The sequence below is a fragment of the Papilio polytes genome, unplaced genomic scaffold (genome assembly GCF_000836215.1).
Source record: "Papilio polytes unplaced genomic scaffold, Ppol_1.0 DF824169.1, whole genome shotgun sequence".
Classification (NCBI taxonomy): Eukaryota; Metazoa; Arthropoda; class Insecta; order Lepidoptera; family Papilionidae; genus Papilio; species Papilio polytes.
The window spans coordinates 471,058-493,351 of NW_013525035.1; the positions used below are offsets into that span (position 1 = coordinate 471,058).

The window sequence follows — 22,294 nt, forward strand, 5'->3', positions numbered from 1 at the left end:
TCGTCGAATATTTCGGGTGCAAATTGGAAATGTTTTTTTTTATCGTAAGGTTCAAAAAACGTAAGGAACAAGAGATGCGTCAAAGCGACGAGCAGAACCACCAGATGACGCTGCAGGCGGGGCTGCGCACGCTACACGAGGCCGGCCCTGAACTGAAGCGCGCCATCTCCGGGAACCTGGACGATATCGCCGCGGATACTGACGTGCCTATGCATAGGGTAATATATTACTACTAAATACTACGCAAATCAGCATCTGTAAATATCGGAAAGATTTATATTTTTGTAACTATTGAAATAACTCAAAACCTATTGGGGAGATTTAAAAAATTCTTACCCCACTAAAAAGCTAAATAACTATTCAGTAACATAGGCTATTTTTTTACTAAGTTTTAATAATTCCACGTGGATGAAGTGGCGCAACAGCTAGTATCGAATATTTTAATAGTCCAAGTTTTTGGTCCTTCGAGCAGAAAACCTAATTCCCAGAATCACCGAGCAAAAAACATCGCGCATTTGCGTGATTTACTTTGCGTGTTTTAGAAAATGGTAATAAAGAATATTTCAATTGTTATTACCTGTAAGTATAAAAAAATATTTGAACCAGAGAAATTTCCATTACTTCGTAATGATTAGGTTACCACTTTTTGGCTTCTTAGAAAGTAACTAATACCTAATTTAATTTTAGAGAAATCATTCATTATTCGGCGGTGTTTGGTCAAGTATACGAAGACATGGACCTAATAAGCATTTCAATCGGCACAGGAAACCGGGAGAGGGTCCAACAGGTAGGAAGAATTATTTAAACAAACTTACATTATTTTGAAATTGACCCTAATAATATATATATACTTTCAGAAGCCGTTGGTAATCATCTAAGTTCAATGATGCAGAAGGAATATGGAGTAGGGCCGATGCCTCTTGCACCGAATTTGTAAGTTTTTTACCTCTATTTTCATCATAAAATGCAATGATTTCAAAAGTAGCTGGTGCGTTATTTAATCCAAAAGGCATACCAGGTTTAGACAATTATTATATTAGTCTGGCAGTATTTTTTAGATAAAATTTACATCAACAGGGCTAACGGGCAACCAAAAGAACAGATACCACTGAGACCGCTAATACTAAATGGAGAGTCGGAGAAAATATACCAAGTGCTTGAGTAAGTATGATTATAACTTATCACATATTCATGTCATCCATTATCAACGCAATTGATATTATTATTAACTGAATATATTCTAAACTAGCATTGCTTATATTGCAGAAGAACAACAAACGATCTTAAGAACGCTATTTACAAAGGTAGTGAAACGTGTGATTTTATCTAGAGTGATCTTTCCATTTACTTCTTCGATCCCCTTCGTCTCGAGCACTTACTAACCTGTCTAACAATACACTTGTACTTTTGTTTTGCTTTCACTCGGATCACGGTATGTAACAGCAATCAGAAATCTAACTATCCGGAAATGCTTGGACAAATCGGCTTAGCGTTCGGTTGCGTGAATTATCTATCAACACCTGACACTTCGAGTAAACCGACTGTGGTGTCTCGTCAAAAGATACATCCAGAAGATTCGTCTTCGAAGGAAATGTTAGCGATACCGAAGAAAGCATCTCCCGAAGATAAAACACCCTCACCGATGTTGGAAGCAATCCAGCCGAAGATATCACCGTTGCTGGCGAGCGAGTGCACGCCGACGACTGAGGCGCAGACGATGACGCTGTACGGATACAACGCGGCCGCGAAGCTGCCGTTCGCGTTTTCTCACGCGCGGGAGCGGGAGCGGGAGCGGGCGCGCGAGCGGCGCAGCATGCGCGTGCGGGCAGGTCGGATGGTGCGCAGCGCGTCCTCGGGCGCGGCCACGCATGCCCCCGCCCGCAAAGTAGATCGCCCGCGCTCGCCAGGTCCGCACGCGGTTCACGAAGTTTCCCTTCCACTGTGGCCTGTGGCGCCTTGACCCCTTTATAACTATCAATTTTGGATTTTGGATTGATGATTATTCTAGTTTTTTAAATATATTATTTCAATATAATTGAAATACGATAATTAGAATTATTAAATTTGTTAAACTAGATTTTGAATTTAACAATTTGATAAAAGCCGTACATGCCTATGATTAATTGTATTTTTATCTGTCAAGGTTGATAACTTAAAAGCTACTGATTAACTATAAAGTAAGTTACGAAATGAAGAACATATTAAGTACTTGTAAACTCGAAAGAAACTTCCTTAACCGTTCACCGAAAGATCACATGAGTCAAGCTTACAAAACAAACACTAAAAGTAATAGCGTGCGTAAACACAGCTATTACTCACATATTTGCTTAGAAAAAGCTCATATCATACACCAAATATATTCACTTTGCACAAATTGATAGAAAAAAGTATGTTTCAAAAACCATTTTTTCTAATCGAATTACTAACGATTCTAATTAAATCTAACAGTATATTTAACCACCAAAAGAAGCATGTTTTCACTGACAGCTAAATAGTTTTGCAACTAGTATAGAATAGAAAGCTTTTTTAGACAGGGACTGAAGATTTAAGAAATGCTTTCACTGCACGACAAAATCATAAAACAAAAATCACAAAAACACTGACTGATTTAGATGTTTCTTGCTTAAAGTTAGAAAAAGTCGAGCTTAAGAGCTTTGAAGATTAGAAAGCATAAGAATCACATGATTTAGTTTTAAATTATAGTAAAAATTAGAAGAGGCGTGCTTTCAAAAGCCAAAGCTTGTAAAGATGTTAATGCTTAAATAGAAAATTTTAAAGAAACCATTTAGAGTAGAAATAGTAAACTAAATTAGATTAAACGAAAATTAGTTTTAAACACAAAATATATTTAACTCTATTTTCCAAATTATCGTGAAAATTAGACTATTTTATAAAAAAATGATAATTAGCATGAAAACCTGTAAATTGTCACAGGATTTTTTTAACGAAATTATACATTTTCAAGTACTTTAAATGGCAACACTATGGCATAACTGTGTAATCTACAAATCCCCGTAACGTGTAATTACAAACCAGGGGGAGATAACTGCGTACGCGGCGTGGTGTCCCTGCCGGGCAGCCCGCGCGGGAACAGCGTGTCCGTGCCCGTTGTGGGGTCTGCAGAGAGTCTCGTCACCAGGGTAAGTTACTTGGTACTACAAGACCAAAACAGGCCATCTAGTACGCCTCTATGATGATGTTCTCACAAACAAGTACCAAGTGAATACATTCAAGTGCATATGTGTGCATATGTGTGCATATCAGTAAAGACGTGCTAAAATTCCTTCTAGAATAAACGTCATTCAGTTGTAATCCTGCTAGGTATTGACTACCAAAAATTAAAAGCAAATTCTGAAAAAAAGCAATAAATAATGTCCAATTTAGGACCGATTCAATATCTATCAATTCCCATTCTTTGAGCCACGGTTTATCAACAAGTTTAATGCAATGCTACTTTAACAGAATACAATTATATAGATAAACACATATATTTCATTATGCATTTTATACTTATTTACATAGGTATTAGCTGAGCAAGGCCTCGCCGCGTACTGCGACCCGGAGTTTGTGCGGAACACATCTAGAGAGATGCAAGAAGCACTCGAAATGACACAAGAGCAAATGGACAGGTATGAATAATTCTTAAAACTATAAAACTTGAATATTGTTATTACGATCACAAACACTAGAATAGACAGTTTTAGCCATTCAGTAAAAAAAAATTGCATCAACTGAAACTGACTTGAAAACTCACTGGGGCTTTATTTAGTCCAAAAGGCAAACGTGGTTTAGACAATTATTCTATTTATGAAAAAAACTTAGACAGATGAGAGAATGTTCTTCATTTAGTTAATTTAGACAGAATGTTTGTGTTTTTAAATTAATATTTGTCACAGAGCCGCACATCAATTGATGATACAAGAGAGAAATTTGAAACAAGCGCACAACCAACAGCCACAAGTTGTAAGTATTGATAATTGGTGTACAAACTATTATATCATTTTAACAAATGTTATAACAAACAACATTACCCCTCTCCCTTGCGTACAATCTGAGATATGTAAGTGCGAAAATCATCTAAATTTAAATTAATACTAAATTCCTTTTACGGAAATCTTACTTTCAACATTAAAGTAATCTATTTTGTACTAGTCGACTTCTTTCCTTGTTAATGCGCTTTTATCTAATACTAACAGCTGCACTCAGACGTAGTAAGAGCGTACTTTAGTGACGACTGAAGGACAGCTTGTGTAACATTTAGCGATTCTGAGTGTGGATTTGAGTAGTTTAATTGCATGTGATGTAGTGTTGGTGTAGGAAGAGTGTTAACCTTACATATTAACGAATGTATAGGTTAATACTTGGGCTGTTATAGGGCGATATCCTAGCTCGCCAGTACCACCCCTTCCACCAGCCGGCCGCGATGCCGCCCGCCTTCAAGCGGTTATAGCACCAGCCGCGCTCTGCACCGTGCGCGCAAGTGACGTCACGCAACATGGCGGCCACGACGCAAGTCACGGACGTCACAGCTGTCAAGTCGCAGACAAATGTCACTGTCACACGAGGCGGCACAGAAGAAAACGCAAGCGTAAACCGGTGCTCGTTTAAATTAAGTAGAGTTTTGTACTACACCGTTGTCTGACACATTAACGATGCTCAAATTTTTATTTATTTCCTATATAACCTTAGCCTTTTTGGAGAATTTAAAAAAGTATTCGACCATACAAGACTAGGAGCTATTAACAATGATAACTGTGTATATCACAGTGAAAAGTGAGATTTCTAGTGCTGTAGTATTAGTTATATTGTGGATGGGCCACTAAATTTAGTAAAACAACAAGTACAATTAAACTATAGTTTATAGTTTACTGCAGAATCATTGAAAAATCACCTTATATTGGTTAAGATTGTATAATGAATTGATAATGTAACGGAATTTAACAGTTTGAAACTTTATCCTTTCCTTGCCTTTATAATGTTAAATTTAGCTTTAGAACTTTGGAACCTGAGAGAATTTGTTCTATACGTTGTTAAAGTATTAAAAGTAAGTAAAGAGAGTTTTCGAAACATTAATTGCATAAAGTAACGATATAATGTTGCCCGTTGGTCCGATCGGAAAATAATACCATTAGGCAGATCAGTCCAACGGGAAATACTAATCAAATCTACGGAATCATAATTCTGTAAGATAATGTCTTTATTAGTACGCATATTACCTTTTAATACCAATTTTGTATAATTCTTAATTAGGGTCCCAATCTATCCGAAAGACAATATTACAATCAAAGACTTATCCATTTATCCTTCAATATAAGAATTAGTTAGGTTTTTCTGCCGAAACAATACACGAAAATATGTTTTCGTCGTTAACTACGGAAGAGAATGTGTTTATCTCACTGGTCGGTATAAATGGATAGGTTTAAATTCCAGCGATTTCTTCATTACAATTTAAATGCGCCTATTATTGACAGCTAATTCTATCCCTACGATTAGGTCCAATTTTCGCCACCGCAACCGCAAATACGTAGAAAGTAATATCTTATATCCTGTCTATTTATAGAGATTGGTAGCTTGTATGTTTCGGCACAGGAAACCATAGGATTCAAATTTAAAAGATTGCTTTTTCTTTTCTAAATTCATTAGAATATTTCTGACACACTTCATGAATAGGGTCTTATATTCGAACAAGGATGTCTAGCCCAGTGAGAGGGTATCGTTTACTTCTGTCAGAAAATATGTAAAAACCACATCTACTACATATAAAATACTATAAAAAGAAGGCGTTAGTGAGTCGTCATAATTTAATTCCATTTATGCCCACCGGGCCAGATATCTTGTAATAATTCTTAAAAGACAAAAGTCATGATAAGATTTTTATAAAATGTATAAGATTCGAATATTCTAAAAAATTTTTACACCCGTAATTTTTCAATGTAACTTTACCGTATTAGTTTTAAGCCCCTAGTAAGTGCCCTTTAAATTCGGTATATACGATTTAGTAAGTATTTCATTCTACGAAAAAGGTTACGTGCTTAGATGTAACTATTTTCGTTGGATGACTCGAATTGTGACTCCTATGTCCATACAACCGTGAACCACATTCCTTAGAAATAAGTAATTTCTAACCAACTCCATTATTTTAAATTTGGAACGTTTTGAATTTGTTTTTTCTTTTTTCAAAATCGACAAAGGTATTAATGACGTGCAGTTTCGAATAAAAACTAAAGTTTTTATTAAAGAGTTTAAAAACAAATAAAGAATTGCTTGTAATTATTTCTTTATTTTTAATTTCTTTCTATAGCTAAATAGATGCTTCCTATACCTGACAGTGCCAAGTTTAATTTATCTTTTTAAAAATTTCTTGTTCTTAAATATTTAATGGCCTCTTTAATATTCTGCCAGTATTTTTTAAATTATTTAAATATTTATTAGAATAATATTTATTACATTTTCTTGATAAATATAAAATATATTGCGTTGTTTAATATTGTGTACATAGAATTTATTCGCGATATAAATGTCCCTTTCTTAATTTCTTATGACTTAAATATTCGATATCTGTAAATATATGTACAAAGTTGTACTTGTAACGTTTTGTTTATTAAATAAATTTTTATATTCAAGTCGTTAAGGCTAGTTTGGGACATTCGATTGTATATAATTTTGTAAATACGGAAAAAAAGCGTAAAGCAAAAAATATATTTATTCCGTCAATCGTATTTAAATTGATATTCATTAATTATCTATTTATTGTTTAAAAAGGAACATTGTAAAACTGTTTTCATATAAATAAAAAAATTGACATGAATTTGTTTTTTTTTACTAAATAACTAGTGAAGACTCGTAAAGTCAAAGTTAAAATATGACATGACTAATAAGATACTTTTTCTTTAAGATTACTTTTTACATGTAACTCAAAGATATTTCGGCAGTCTAATGAATTATGGTATATCTATTGATGTTCAAAATGTCAACCTTCTATCTTCATTCACAATGTAGGTACAGGAGTGTCCAAAAGTGCCTTGAAGCTCTTCGAGAAAGAGAGAAGCCTTGGCCAGATGTTTTTTTATAAAACTAACCCCGTTTATTATAACAAAAAAATGACAATCAGACCCTTTTTTTTATGAAAAATGGGGTTAATTTTTACAATACATAACGACGAGACGAATACGAGAGGTTTTAATTTTTTTTTATGAAACAAAAACTCTCATCATCCACTTGCCCTTATTATCCCTTACGGTCGGCATGTGCTGCTCTTCCATACATCATGAAACAAAAACTCACAAACTATGAAAATGATTTCAAAAACTCTTAACATTAGAAATCTCCACTGCTACGGTACATTTTCAAGTTTTTAAATTCCACGTGGACGTTTGGGTTAAATCTATGAATAAAACACATAAATAATTCTTCCTAAAATTTATTATTACTAAACTGTTACACATAACTTAAAAAAAATTAGATTAATCCAATTTACGACACTTAAAATACATACAAAATGTTTTATAATCTCATATACTTTAGTATATCATATACAATTCATGGTAAAAACCACAATATATAAGTATGCAATAAACCAATACTAACCAAGTTACCATCATTTACTCCGAGTTTTCACCACTGACTATACATAGATAGGTATAAAAATTCCAATAAACTTGTTCTAATTTATGCTCAAACAAAAACATAACTTCCGATTGTTTGAGAAAATATGTAAAATCTATACGGAGATAGAAAATGGCTTGGTTCTTTTTAGAACAGCCATACTCAAAGAGACTTTTAAATTAACAGATCACTAGTAATTATCCGGAATATATCTCCACTGAGGGTCGAAGCCTACTCTAAGTTAGGGGTAGGTCTTAATCAACCACGCTGCACTATTGATTTTATACATAGCATTTTAATTTCTCAAATACGAAATGAGTATAATAAAGGAAGTTTGAGAGTAGCCCCAGTGGTTGAGAAGGTAAGGAGTAAAAGGTTAGCATGAGGGCATGTTATGAGGAGGGAATCGCATGTTACAAGGACGTTAGTTACGAGTGTGGTACATCGGTAGAGGGAGACCTAGAAAGAGATGGATTGCGAGAAAGGTGACATGATCAAAGGAGTGATGACAGATGACGTATGATAGAGTTATTTGGAGGACAAAAACCTGTTGTGCCGACCCTACTGGAGTAAGATAAGGATGAAGATTTGAATTTCTTAGCGGATATAGACATCACGATATGTTCCTTAGCCGTAAAAACGTTGGTTAATATACGAACATATGAAATTCAAAAATCTCAGCGGGATTCGAATTTTACAAGTATCTTCACTTGAATCCATTGACTCATGCTGGGTTTCTGAAGTTACCATTTATTTTATCTTTACTTAGTTCGTTCGGAAGCGGATTTAACGGTTATCGAAAAACGCATTGTTAAATGAGCCGGGAAACCGGCCATTAGGGCGCTAGTGAGCAATTTAGATAGACTTATGCCCGGGTTAAATAAATTGTCTTTAAAACGTCGTCTCACATACTAAGCGTCTACTACAGATCTTGCAGTCGTGGGTTCGAATCCCGACACAACTATTGAAAACCATATCCTAGCATAAGCCTACAGCTTAGCGAATATAAAGGAAATATTAGTAAATTAACAAAAATCTACTAACATTTTAAGAAAAACAATACTATTATTATCAATTCAAGTCCGTTTTATAACCTATCCATGTGTAGATCAGTGGTTTTAACATTAAAAAAGTCGTACAAAAATCCAGGAATCGTAAACAGCCGTTATTTAAATATTTTTGTTTACTATTTTTTCAAGTTAGAAGTCGAATTTGAATTTACGATTTCGTCGATGGCCATTTTAATTATGTTTGGGACTTCGACTTTTATAAGTAAATATAAAAATGTATTAAACTTAGCCTTTATAATACGAAAGTAATAATATAAAAAAATCATTGCATCAGCAAATATAAAAATATTGACTATAATTTGGAAGTGTTACTGTTTTTAGAATTATTATGAAAATACGTTTTCGTAAACAAAATTAAATACAGCAACAAAGATATTATAAAAAAAGAAAGGAAAGAGATATACATAAGAAACGAAATAAATTCTTAAGACAGTGAACAAATTATACTTAAAAATAAAATTTTGATGTACAGTCAGCTTTATACGTTTATAAAACATAAATTTAACGATTTCTATATCAAAAATACATTTAACCATCAAAAAATACATTTATGGCCGCAAGTATACAAACACGCCCACGTTTTAGAAACGTATGGTCGTGTTTGTATACAAGTTTTTGGAACTAAGTATTTAAGCTGACTGTAAACTATATTTAAATCGAAAACGTAGATAATAATTCTATAAAACAAGCAAGATAATTTAATATAAATATAATTTTGAACATTCGCCATTGCAGTTGCCCTAAAATAAAATAATAAAATCCCTTATTTTTGTATCATGCAATTTTTGTTATAGCCCAGAATGCTAAATCTGTTAGTTTTGTTACATTGAATTATAAGCTATTAAATGTTTTTTTTTTTAAATTTATACCTATATAAAATTCCGGCCATATATTATCCGTATAAAATTTAATATAAACTTGTGTCAGTTTGCAATAATAAAATAGGTACTGTGTACAAATATATAAATGGTTTAAACTGTAAACAACTATATAAATTGTGTATCGGAACAATATAGTGAAATAATTTATTATGTACTTTGTATCCAATTTAAAGTACAAAAACATTTAAATAGTACAAAAGTTTGATAACTTTTCGATGTATTAGTCAATTCCTTATTATTTGGGAAATTAAGGCGTGTTTTCACTAGCAGTTAGAATTTTTGATCCTTCGAGCCCGATAAATTATTTATTAATGCATTTTTATCTCAACGATTAAAGATCGAATCTTTGATTTAAAAGCTTTTTTAAAATATAACATTAAAATGCTATAGGCAAAGAAAAAAGCCAACATATTTATAGATTAAATAAAAACCAGGTTAAAAATGTGCGTATCTTAAACTACGAGGATCCGTCGTATAACATAATATAAAAATGTTACCAAAATACAAGCAATAAAACAGCGTTACAATTAACATAGCCCGAGCGCTCGGTGGGCAAATTGTCACCGCGACACGTCCATAGATTAAACAGCGTTCTGCCACAGATTATTACACATGTCATAGATTAAACAGCGTTCTGCCACAGATTATACACATGTCATAGATTAAACAGCGTTCTGCCACAGATTATACACATGTCATAGACTAAACAGCGTTCTGCCACAGATTAAACACATCCGTCATAGATTAAACAGCGTTCTGCCACAGATTAAACACAACTTTCATAGATCAAACAGCGTTATCCCATAGATTAAACAGCGTTCAAATGTCAGATTGCACAGATACTGTCAATTCATTTAACAGATAACATAATTCTTTGTGTTGCTAGTATCACTGTAAATGATCACAAACACATTGGTATAATATATTAATAGATATTTCTTTAGCTGGCAGTGTCGTCCAGAAACTCGACGTATGTGAAAGGGAAGTGTCCGATCTTGCCGTTCAGCTCGCCCTCCCACTGTCCGTTGATGTTCATTTTGGTTACCTGAAAACATAAATATATTTTAAATACTAACGGTATACGAAAATGCATAAACTACGAAATTACATACAAGTATAGATTTCACATTTTTTTATAATTACTTAAGTTGAATTGTTAAGGGAACAAAGAATTAAGAGTGTAAGAAAGTTTAGGCGACAGGTGCACTATTAGAGCGCGTGCACCCCTTTGACTAAACTATTCCTAAGAGCTTATATGGAGCGCAGACTACTCATTTTTTAATTGTGCAACTAAACAGTTGCGGAAAAATCGACAATCGCATAACTGTTGTGAGATATTTTAGTCTAATCTCGTGTATAGTACATACCTTTACAATATCTCCTTCTTCCAGTTTGAGTGCTGTCTTGTCGTACGCGTTGGGAACACGCGTCTGTCGCACGCGCGCCAGCGCCGGCAGCGACCGCTGCTGGAATACGTAAAAACATCATTAGACCAAATAAATATAAACGACTATTATATTTTGTACTTCGAAAAATTTTGTTACAAAGGACGTGTATTAAAACATAATTTATGATACAAAGATACTATTTAAGTGTCAAACCATAAATCAAAACAGCAATGATTATTTGATCTTTGATGTTATAGTGTTGTCATTATTCTATACTCTTTGACAGCTGTCACAGATTGAGAGATTGTCTTTATGTTAATTCACGTGTTAAAAGTTTCTTTTAATTAATTTTTTGCTTATTAAACGTATATTATCTTTTAATGATATCTCCTAAACAATACAATTTCCTAAACAACGAGCGGAGGAACACATGCAGCGTTATTAGCATGAAATTACAAAAAGTATTGCTCCTTTGACAAAGAGTGGATTCAGATATGACAGCTGAATGTATGGAAGAGCAGCATTGTGCCGACCCTCCGTAGGGATAAGGGCTAGTTGATGATGACATATTAGTACAGATTAAAGAGAGAAGAGTGGTTAAAGAGCGGTGGCTCAGCGGTTTAAGCACTTGACTTGCAATCTACAGATCTTGGGTTCGAATCCCGCCGTACCAATGTGATTTTCGATTTTTCATATGTACATAATTTACCCGATGTTCTTACGGTGAAGGAAAACATCGTGATGCCTGCACCTATCAGCAAAGAAATTCAAAGATATATGTGAAGTCGACTAACCCGCAGGGCAGCGTGGTAGACTAAGACCTAGTAACCTATAACTTAGGGCAGGCTCCGAGGCTCTCAGTGGGGATGCATAGTGAGCTGGTGATGATGATGATGATGATGATAGATTAAATGAAAGGCAGTAATTCACCTGCATGTTGGTGCGCTGCTGCGGGTGGCGCGCGCCGGGCGGGCTGGGCGGGTCGCCGAGCTGGCTGAGCGCCTCCGCCGGCGGGTACGGCGCACCCGACGCGTCTAGGATCTAATTACCAACGACATCAACACAAGCATATAACAAAACACTATAAGAACCTCTATTATTTAACATATTTCTGTTTTTTTTTTATATTTAGGTGGCATAAAAGCAAACGGCCATCTAAATCTGAAATGGTGAAGAAGACCACTGGCCAGATACGCAAATGCGCACTTTTTATCTATGAAAGAGGTGCACAGAAAAGGGAAATTTTCTCTTTCTATATTAAATAGTTTTCCTTCCCACCAGAAAAAAAATTAAGACTAGCACGAAGGGTTACTCTGTTACTGTTTATGGTCCTTTTCCCATACGAACATTTTTATTTCAATTTATTAACCCCATAAGTTTAATAGCGTGAAAATAGCCATGTCGTAAGTGTAGGGCTTTTTATTCAAGAAAGAAATATTAAAAATGTACTGCAATTTTTTTTATGTGTTCTTCCAGACTATCCTCTACATCTATGCCAAATTTCATCGATGTCCATCCAGCCGTTTAGGCTACAAACTCTAACAAACATCAATGCATATTAAACTTTCACATTTATAACATTTGTAAGACATACAATATTTGTATACATACATTAACAATAAAATGTACTAATATTTTTACTAAAAAAAAAGTTAGGTGTGTGAACGTCTCCTACATGTAAGAAGTACATACCCTCTGCACATAGGGCACTGGTATGGAGCCCGTGCGTCCGTGAGCATTCCGCGCCGTCCACCACTGCTCCTCATCACGGTTGATCACCATCAGTCGTTCACCACGACGGAAGGGTAGATCGTCAGCATCCTAAAATTAACTTACAGTGAAAACCTTTGACTAAAGAAGATAATGAGTATATTAGAGGAAGTTTGAGAGTAGCCTCAGTAGTAAAGAAGGTAAGGAGTAAAAGGTTAGCATGGTATGAGCATGTTATGAGGAGGGAATCGCATGTAACAAGGAGAACGTTAGAGGTAGACATAGAAAGAGATGGATTGCGTGAAAGGAGACATGATCAAAAAGGGAATTAATAATTATAATTAAGAAATTTTAACGCATATTGTATTTATTTAGGAAACGGTACTGAAAACAAACCTTACCAGACGTCAATGTAATTTTACACAATACTTTCAACACAAAACGATGACCAACATTAGTATGAAAGACTCGAAAACCAGTTCATCAATAAGTAAATATAATTCAGACTATAAACCCAGTTTGTATAATACATTAAAAACTGATCGCCTTTTGAAATCTGCCATCGTAACGCACATAAGGCTGTGAACACACTGGTGCCTATAAAACGACTAGCTTTCGTCTGCGCTTCATCCACGTATAATAATAAAAAAAAATAAAAAAACATACAGACGAATTGAGTACCTCCTTCTTTTGGGAAGTCGGTCAAAAAGATATTGAGTTGCATGTGTTCTTCCAATTTCTACAACTGTGTCAAATTTCATCGAGATACAATATGCCGTTTTTAATATATTTAGTAATAAATTTTCGACCAACCTTTCACATTTTTAATTACTAGTAAGACATATTATATTGCAATTTAATAGATTCTCATATTGAGGAACTATTTCCGCTTATCTTGAAATTTAAAAAAAAATACATTTATTTGTAAATACTATTTATACTCGACATGAATATACAATAAATAGGGGAATAACTGGCGATTCATAACATCCAGGGAATTATTTAGTAAGATAGTTATTTTGCTAAAACATAAACTATATCAGAATATAATTATTTTTTAAACGACGGAAAATAATCTGAATTATTAATAAGTAGCTATTCCCGTGCGGTTTCACCCGCATGGAATTAAAAAACATTATTTTATGGTTTACATTTGTCAAATTCTCAATTGCAAATGTCAAAGCACCAATTAACTTAATATGGCAATCTTGCTTCCTTGATGTTGGTAGCAACTTATGGTCTCTTTCCCACATTAATTATTCTATCTACTATATTTACCCCTAAGCCTAATGGCGTGGAAATATATAGCCTAAAGCGTGTAGCAAGTGTAGGGCGTTTCATCAAAAAAAAGGGGTTATTCAAAAATATAGTGTAATTGCTGACATCTTAAGCAACAAAGAAGTGTGTGTTTACGCTTTATTATAATAGTATAGATAGATAATTATAAAGTGTATAATCAGGCTTAAAGGCACACATTATCTTCTGTTGCCAAGTTTTCTGTTTTACGAGGCAATAACTCTGAACAAACTCTGCTTTATTTTATCACAAATATAAGTAAACTAGCTTTCGATCGCGACTCCGTGTGGTAGAATAAAAAAAAACAAAAGTGAGTATGTGTTCCTCCAGACTATCCTCTACGTCTATACCAAATTTTATAGAGTGAGAGTTGTGGTTGTGCCGTTTAGGCTACAAACTCTAACAAACATCCATTTATCTAAACTTTCACATTTATCTATATTTATACTAATCATCATCATCATCATCACCAGCTTCACTATACGTCCCCACCGAGGGGCTCGGAGCCTACCCTAATAAGGGGGTAACTAAGCCATAGTCAACCACGCTGGCCCACTGCGGGTTGACTTCACACATATCTTTGAATTTCTTCGCCGACATGTGCAGGCATCACGATGTTTTCCTTCACCGTAAGAACGTCGGGTAAATGAAAATTCGAAAAATCGAAAATCGCATTGGTACATGGCGGGATTCGAACCCAAGACCTGTAGATAACAAGTCAAGTGTCACCACTGAGCCATCTATACTAATACATACACTATACTAATACAGAGGAAAAATTTTTATTTTTTTATGTATTGAACTCAAAAACTACTGGACCTATTTACTATTAAGAAGCTATGTCATCACTAACATAGGCTATATTTTTAGTATATTTTTTTTTATTCACGAATGCTTAGTCGCGGACAACAGCTAATATTAGTAAAAAAAGTTAAATCTTGTGTACAATCCAAAACCATCTCTACCTATCCTCAATTAGACGTAACGAGGCATTTTCCTCTACTGAGTGATAATGGAACAATTACCATAAATTGCTTGACGTTAACCATTCCTCGTAATTAACAATTATTTCCCATGAATTCTTACGTAAAAACAAATAATGGTTAATTCATTGAAATGTATTAATCAAATCAATTTAATTGTAAATATATACAAATGTGCGTCGTCGACTTTAGTCGAAATAAAATGGATGGTTATGTATGGATGCATAGAACAATAAAAAGCCTCTTTTATTATTACTAACTATCCCAATATATACTAATATTGTAAAGAAGAAAAATTTGTATTTTTGTACCTATTGAAATAACTCAAAAACTACTGGGCCTAAAATTCTTTATTTATTTATTTATTTATTGGAAAGGTACACCAATTGCATGTTCAAGGTTCACAACCAAATTAATATACCGTATACAATGAGAAACAAAGAAGCAGAAGAACATACAGATGACAGGCGTACACAGCGCTCACAAAAAATGATGTTTTACTTTTTAATAACACCGTTAGAATGATAATTTATTTGAGAATCATCATCACCAGCTCACTATATTTCCCCACCGAGGGGCTTGGAGCCTATCCTAAATTAGGGTGACTAGAATATAGTCAACCACGCTGGCCCAGTGCGGGTTGGTCGACTTCACACATATCTTTGAATTTCTTCGCCGATATGTGCAGGTTGCATCACGATGTTTTCCTTCACCGTAAGAACGTCGGGTAAATTATGTACATATGAAAATTCGAAAAATCGAAAATCACATTGGTACATGGCGGGATTCGAACCCAAGATCTGTAGATTGAACAAGACCTGACAAGTCAAGTGCTTAAACCACTGAGCCACTGACGCTCTATCTGGGAATAACATAGGCTATATATTTTTAATCTCACGCTGGCGAAGTCGCCAGCAACAGCTAATAAAGATACAATTAAGTGCTTATATCTTCCTATAATTTTAGAAACTATGTCAATTCAAAATCGACCTTTATGAAAAGGAAGTTAGCTGTGACCTACGTGACAGCGATTTTAAAAATGGCGCGGCCTAAATAACAACAAGACCGGGCATCGACCATCGCCAGACATCGCGGCCATAAACAAGATATGTTTATTTATAGAGCCAAAACACGTGCTGTAGAGCCAGGAAGCTCAAACTATGAAAAATGCAAAATTTTAAATTCAAAATGATTTAAAATCTAACCTGGTCTATTTAATACTTAATACATCGACTATTGTTCATAAATTTAATCACCATAAGTCATTCAAATAAATATTTTTGCTAACCCTACTCATTTGAAAAATATAAAAGCTACACTAGCGCCACATTTTATCATCTCTGACTGTACAGACGAATGACTAAAGCCAGTGGCGTGTCCGTTATATTATAAAAATAATTACGAGAAATAACTGGACAATGTAGAAACAGGTCTATGTTCATTAAAACATAATATTATAAAACACTAGTTTTTTCTCGCGACATCGTCTCCGTAAAATCATATCATACTAATATTATAAATGCGAAAGTTAAGATGGATGTTTGTTAGCGTTTGTAGCCTAAGCGGCTGAAAGAATCTCGATAAAATTTCGCACAGGTTTAGAGCATAGTCTGGAAGAACAGGCTACTTTTTATCCCGGGAATAGTTACGGTTCCCGTGGGATTCATTAATTTAGTTTTTTAATGTTTACTCAATCATTCTGCAACTTTTCAACATATCTTATTGAAATTTGGCACAGATATAAAACAAGGTCTGGAGTACACATGGGATAAGGTTCATCCCCGACAAGTATCCGGTTCCCGAGAGATCCGTAGCTTTTTGTTATTTTTATAGTTCGTATGTTTTCTAATACCAGGCGAACGAAGTCGCGGGCAACAGCTAGTTAAAAATTATATAAGACATGCCTGTGTTATTTACAGATAAATTACCTTCGTAATGGTGAAAGACTTTTTTAAATCGCGTCGGCAGTTTTTAAGTAAATTGTCTGATAACTTTGGTGCTAACTGGTTTGGTTTGGTGATAACTATTCAGTTACGCCATTTTTAAGCTATCTGAGACTCTATCGGCCAGTGGCGGGACAGGCCCTTAGCGATTGACATGAAAGTAAGTGATAGAACAGATATATAAATAAATGTTATTATCAAACATATCCGCTGGCACGCGGCGACGGCGCGTGGGCGAGCATGCTTGCATAATACTGCAACCCAAGTCACTAGTATGCTGTGTCAAGCTTGTTACTAAAAGGGGGAGTCAGAAAGCGAGAATGACAGGAGGAATAAAAGGGAAAGGAGAAAATAAGAATGGATTCAATATTAAATAAGTATGTATCATAGATTATTGCTTGGAATTATTTTTTTTAATATATCAGCGTTTAGAAATATGCTGTGATTTTGACATCCTACGCCACGAAGTAGCGTGTGTATAGAATCATTTGGTACTCACACTGCCGACGAAATCAAACTTTGCGATGACGAGCTCTAACACGGTGTGTGGTTGAGGCGGCGGGGGCGCGGCCGCGCGGGCGCGTGCTTGCGGCAGCGGACGCACAAGTGGCGTGGTATCCAGGTAATGAAGTCGGTAGAACGCAAGCAGCGCCGGCATATCCGCGAACAGCTGATCACCGATACGGAACCTCGTGCTGCCATCCGCAGACACCACGTGGTTTATTATGTAATGCGACACGCGGTCGTCTTCCCTGCACACACGGAATTATAATTTACACCTAATCGACAAGCAAACTAAACAAGTAATTTAGTAATGATTTATTTTTTAATATATATTATAAGGTGGCAAACGAGCCAACGGCCACTTAAATCCGCCAAAATGGCAAGGTAACCACTGCCCATAGGCATTCGCAATAGCAGATGCATTGCCGACCCTTAATCGACGTCGGCGGAGACGCGCATAAAAAGGATGTTTCCCTTTTCAGTGCGTCTCCTCCACCACCAATATTATTCCTTTCATCTTAATCAAATCTTTACTTGTGAACACTTCCTGCGCTTCTTTTGTTTTTTACTGTAACTTTTTTACATTCAAATAGGCAAAAGCCTTGGTGGTCAGTTTGCCACCTCTTTGACTGTATACAACCTCCCTGTCAGCCAAAAAGATTGAATAGAGGTGTGAATACTCAAGTTTCCTGGCGTTATTTTCGTATAATTCAAGGAGATATAAAGAACATGTCTCTACTTTTAGTGTTTACTTACCTTACACAGAGCACATAGTCTCCGTGTATCGTCTTAGAGTCTCGCACGAGGAAGACGCCGCTCTCCGTTTCATTGAGAAGTAACTTCGTGGCCTCAGCTCGGGACAGGCCGCCGAAGTACCAACTGTCGATAAAATACATTTCTATCTTACTAATATTATAAATGCGAAAGTTTATAATATGTTTGTTTGAGTTTGTCGCCTAAACGGCTGAACCGATCTCAATGAAATTTGGCATAGACGTAGAGGATAGTCCGGAAGAACAAATGCGGACGGAGTCACAGGCGAACGCTAGTATTATTATAAAAGAAACGTGAGACATTAGTGGGAAAAGAACTGTCGATATTTCTTTGGTAAAATGCATTGTAATTACTAAATTAAATTTAACCATAAATACCGCAAAGAGCAGTTTATGCACTTGGGGAAAACCATAATTTGTAAAGAACTATATTTTTACATTAAAAACCCTTTCGTCTATACTAATATTATGAAAAGATTTGTATTTTTGTATGTAATTCACGTAAAAACTACTAGGAGTATTTTAAAAATTCTATCACCATTCTATCACCAGCTGTATCTGTAAGTAATATAGGCTACTTTTTTTTTAATTTCACGCAGACAAAGTCTAGTTATTATACGTTGAAATTAATAATGCCAATCGAACAAATTTCAAAAATGAACGGCGCCCTCTTTGGTTCGAAAACGAGGCCGGGAGTTTTAGCCGGCAATCGAGTGTGCTAGGTCGAAGAGCACTTGACATGCAAATTGAAGTTGGATTACCAGTCCCTTACCACAGCCACAATCTATGCAATCGCAGCGAAAGGGTTAAGTCCTTTTGAATTCCACATCTTTTATATACTTACATTACAAACATTTTTAATTCGACGTGAGCATTTTGAACGCGCGTACACATTTGACTAAACTATCGCACAACTGTTTAGTCGCGCTTTGATTCCTATGAGCTTATATGAAAGTGCGCACACCACTCGATTTTTAGTTGTGCAACTAAACAATCGACAATAGCACAACAGTTGTGCGATAGTTTACTCAAAGGTATGCGCCCGCTCTTAATGTGTTATCAAAATTAGTTACAAATCATTTTAAGTTTCTCTTGCTTTCAAAAACGAGTTACAAGTCATCTGCTCTCATTACGTCAGATTGACGAATCGTTGGTGACCAACAATCAAACATTTGTTCCAACATCGAACGGCCGACAGTATGTCGAGACGGCTTTATTTACGGGGTAGTTAACCTGCTCAATAAATTTGCGACGACCGTTAAATTCGAGCCGGGTATTGTACCGACCCTCACTTCCGTCATACAAGGATTTAAAGCAAATATTTACAAACTTATTACTTGTAGAACCTTTTTAAAATTACACAAATATTGAACACTTTATTGCTACATTTTTAGTCTTGTGAACCCTTAATCCTTGCTAGGTCTTTCGTGGATACGCCAGGTCTTTCATGGAGCGGGTTCCACAGTACTTTGAGCACTTATAGCTAAATTTAAAACAGTTCATTCCGGAAAATACTGGTTCCCATTGTCATGATGAAAACAAATGCTAGTAGATACTAGATATCAATGACAGGTCTGACCATCATGCAGAAAAACGAAAAATTGGTCTACTTTGGAAATCCAAACATCCAAGTGCCTTGATATTACAAACTACTAGTTTTCGCCCGCGACTCCATTTACGCGGAATTTAAATAAAACAAAAGTGAATAGCCTATGTGTTCTTCCAGACTATCCTCTACATCTATACCAAAATCTTTTCAGCTGTTTAGGATACAAACTCAAACATCCATCCATCCATCTAAACACATACTTCACATTTATAATATTAGTTTCATATTGCATTAAAAAATAATCAAACATGCTATCTTACTCATCTTACTTTCTTACTTAATATCATGAATGCAAAAGTTTAGATGGATGGATGTTTGTTACAGTTTGCAGCCTAAAACTAACTATGAAATTTGCCATAGACATAGAGGATAGTCTGGGAGAACACATAGACAACTTTTGATCTTTTTAAATTTATTTTTATTAGGGCTGAGCTAGTTTTAGTTATCAAATAATTAGATCATTCAAATGATTATTATGGTGGTTACGAGGAGGGACAAATTCCATATTCATTTGTTCTGCCGTTTATATTAATACATCAGGGAGGAAATAACTTTTTTGTCCGATGCACCAAATGCTGGGTACTAAAACTGGCTATACATTTTTATTACGATTGGGAATTGAGGTAAAAATGGAACATGGGTAGCTATGCAATGGAATCATACTAATATTATAAGGAACATTTAGATAGATGGACGGTTGTTAGAATTTGTAGCCTAAACAGCTGAACGAATTTCAATGAAATTTGGTACAGATGTAGAGAATAATCTGGAAGAACTCATAGGCTACTTACTTTAATTTTTTCATAATACACAGGGCAAGGTATGGGCAACAGTTAATAAACATAAGAAAGCAAAACTTGTAGAAGAAAATACAACCAAAATCACTATAATACTTTTTTCTATATTACTTGCTAAATTACTCAACTAAATGTTCAAGCACATATAAGTTACTAAATAACTTAGTACTTGACTAAACCTACTGAGAACTGGGAGTATGACTTATAATCCGTCTAAAGAAATTGAATCATAACGAAACAATAGTGTTTACTAATAAAAAAATATGCTATTTGCATCATCAACTTGTCCCTGCAGAGGGTTTGCACAGTATGTGCTCTTCCATACATCTCTATCATCCATCATATCAGAATCCACTCCCTTAAGCATATCCCGTTCACACAAACCAATACAATTACAACAAATATTATTAAACAATATTTTAAACAACAATTAAAATATAAGATAATCCACTATTATAAATGCTAAGTAATCAAGCCAAGGTTAACTTAGTAACACAATCTATCCATAGACAAGCCATAAGCAATATAAAAAATTTGCATTATTAAATCAAACTTCAGTGATAACTTAATCTTTATGTCTACTAACACAGAGTTCAATATCAAATGATATTGTTTATATTTGCTATTTGCTTTGTTACATAATACATACTATATATGGTTTCATGGAATTGATTTTATTTTGGATATGATTGTTCAAAGAATAATTAAACAGATATCAATTTATATTCAGCCAGGACTGTTGTCTATCTTACTAATATTTTGTATGGATGGATATTAGTTATAAGGTATCGCTAGAAACATTCATATAGCAATGTCTGGTAAAATACTTGAGCGACTAAAAGTTTTTTCTTAATTCCTTAGACAGTCATATGCAAAACATTTGCTAAATAGTTAATCCATTTGGAAATGTCTGTAGACACATAGAGTAGTCCTTCTCATTCCCTTTTTTTTTTAAAGGAGATGTAGTTTGTATACACAGTTAATACTAATTTAAATTAACTCGATGCATTATGAAGCTTTACAAAAAAATGTTATAGATTCTTTTAAATGTTGTTAGTAAAAGATCTTAGAAATTTACAATAACATCAAACTAAACTTCAGAATATCTGTTAAACGGAAGTTAACTTAGATTTACGCGCGTATCTCACCTGGACATATCATTTGGATCAAAGGAAATTCCAATCGCAGGGTTCGCCATATCGTTGCTGGATGTAACAGTCAGATTCAGTTCTACCGGCCCCACATCACTGCCGGAAGTAAGATTGGGTTCTCTCCAATAAATCCAACAGAGCCGTCAACTTTCTCACAACCAAGCTTCACGTTTAAACAATCACAGGACTTATTGTTAAGAAAAAACACAAATCCACCAGCCCCTATATGAAATAATTACAAATTGTTGACATATATCCTCTGCTAGTGTCATCAGTGTTCACGCAATGTTCACATCAAAACACATGTTTTCGCGATCTTTATTCACTTCTAAACCGTCACTGTTTCCACGCTCTCTATCTCGACTAACTCTGGTATGAGGTAAATTAAATTGACTCTATAATTAGATTGAAATAAAAATAATGTTTCATGGAGTCACACACGCAAAGTTTTAGACGATGGGGCGTAGACAAAAGTGCAGCCTTTTTTATTTTTGACGCATAATCGTCCTTTATGTGTTATCTATGGTTTCAATCAGATTGAAATTAAATTCTGCGATAAAAACAAAGTACTTTTGTTCTTATCT

At 34.8% G+C, this 22,294-nt stretch overlaps 2 protein-coding genes across 3 annotated transcripts in view; one reads left to right on the forward strand and one right to left on the reverse strand.

Moving 5' to 3' along the window:
- Positions 1-6,202, forward strand: part of LOC106111443 (muscle calcium channel subunit alpha-1-like) — a 62,344-nt gene extending 56,142 nt beyond the window's left edge. Inside the window, exons 39-47 of the mRNA XM_013293538.1 lie at positions 50-218; positions 688-787; positions 858-933; positions 1,078-1,161; positions 1,267-1,304; positions 3,037-3,140; positions 3,523-3,629; positions 3,897-3,963; positions 4,354-6,202. Coding sequence (XP_013148992.1) covers positions 50-218; positions 688-787; positions 858-933; positions 1,078-1,161; positions 1,267-1,304; positions 3,037-3,140; positions 3,523-3,629; positions 3,897-3,963; positions 4,354-4,608 — 1,000 coding nt within the window. The 3' untranslated portion in view covers positions 4,609-6,202. The remainder of the gene's footprint in view (positions 1-49; positions 219-687; positions 788-857; positions 934-1,077; positions 1,162-1,266; positions 1,305-3,036; positions 3,141-3,522; positions 3,630-3,896; positions 3,964-4,353) is intronic.
- A 1,890-nt stretch (positions 6,203-8,092) lies between these two features.
- Positions 8,093-22,198, reverse strand: LOC106111361 (adapter molecule Crk). Of its 2 annotated transcripts, none has more exons than XM_013293408.1 (7): positions 21,708-22,198; positions 18,137-18,259; positions 17,376-17,628; positions 12,637-12,765; positions 11,875-11,985; positions 10,924-11,019; positions 8,093-10,601 (listed from the first exon to the last, which is right to left on the reverse strand). In XM_013293408.1, the coding sequence occupies exons 1-7, from the start codon at positions 21,755-21,757 to the stop codon at positions 10,497-10,499; spliced, it is 867 nt and encodes a 288-aa protein (XP_013148862.1). In that variant the 5' UTR covers positions 21,758-22,198; the 3' UTR covers positions 8,093-10,496. The 2 variants fall into 2 exon arrangements, with proteins under 2 accessions (XP_013148862.1, XP_013148861.1); XM_013293407.1 differs by having other exon boundaries at positions 10,924-11,022.
- Between the last annotated feature and the right edge of the window lie 96 nt (positions 22,199-22,294).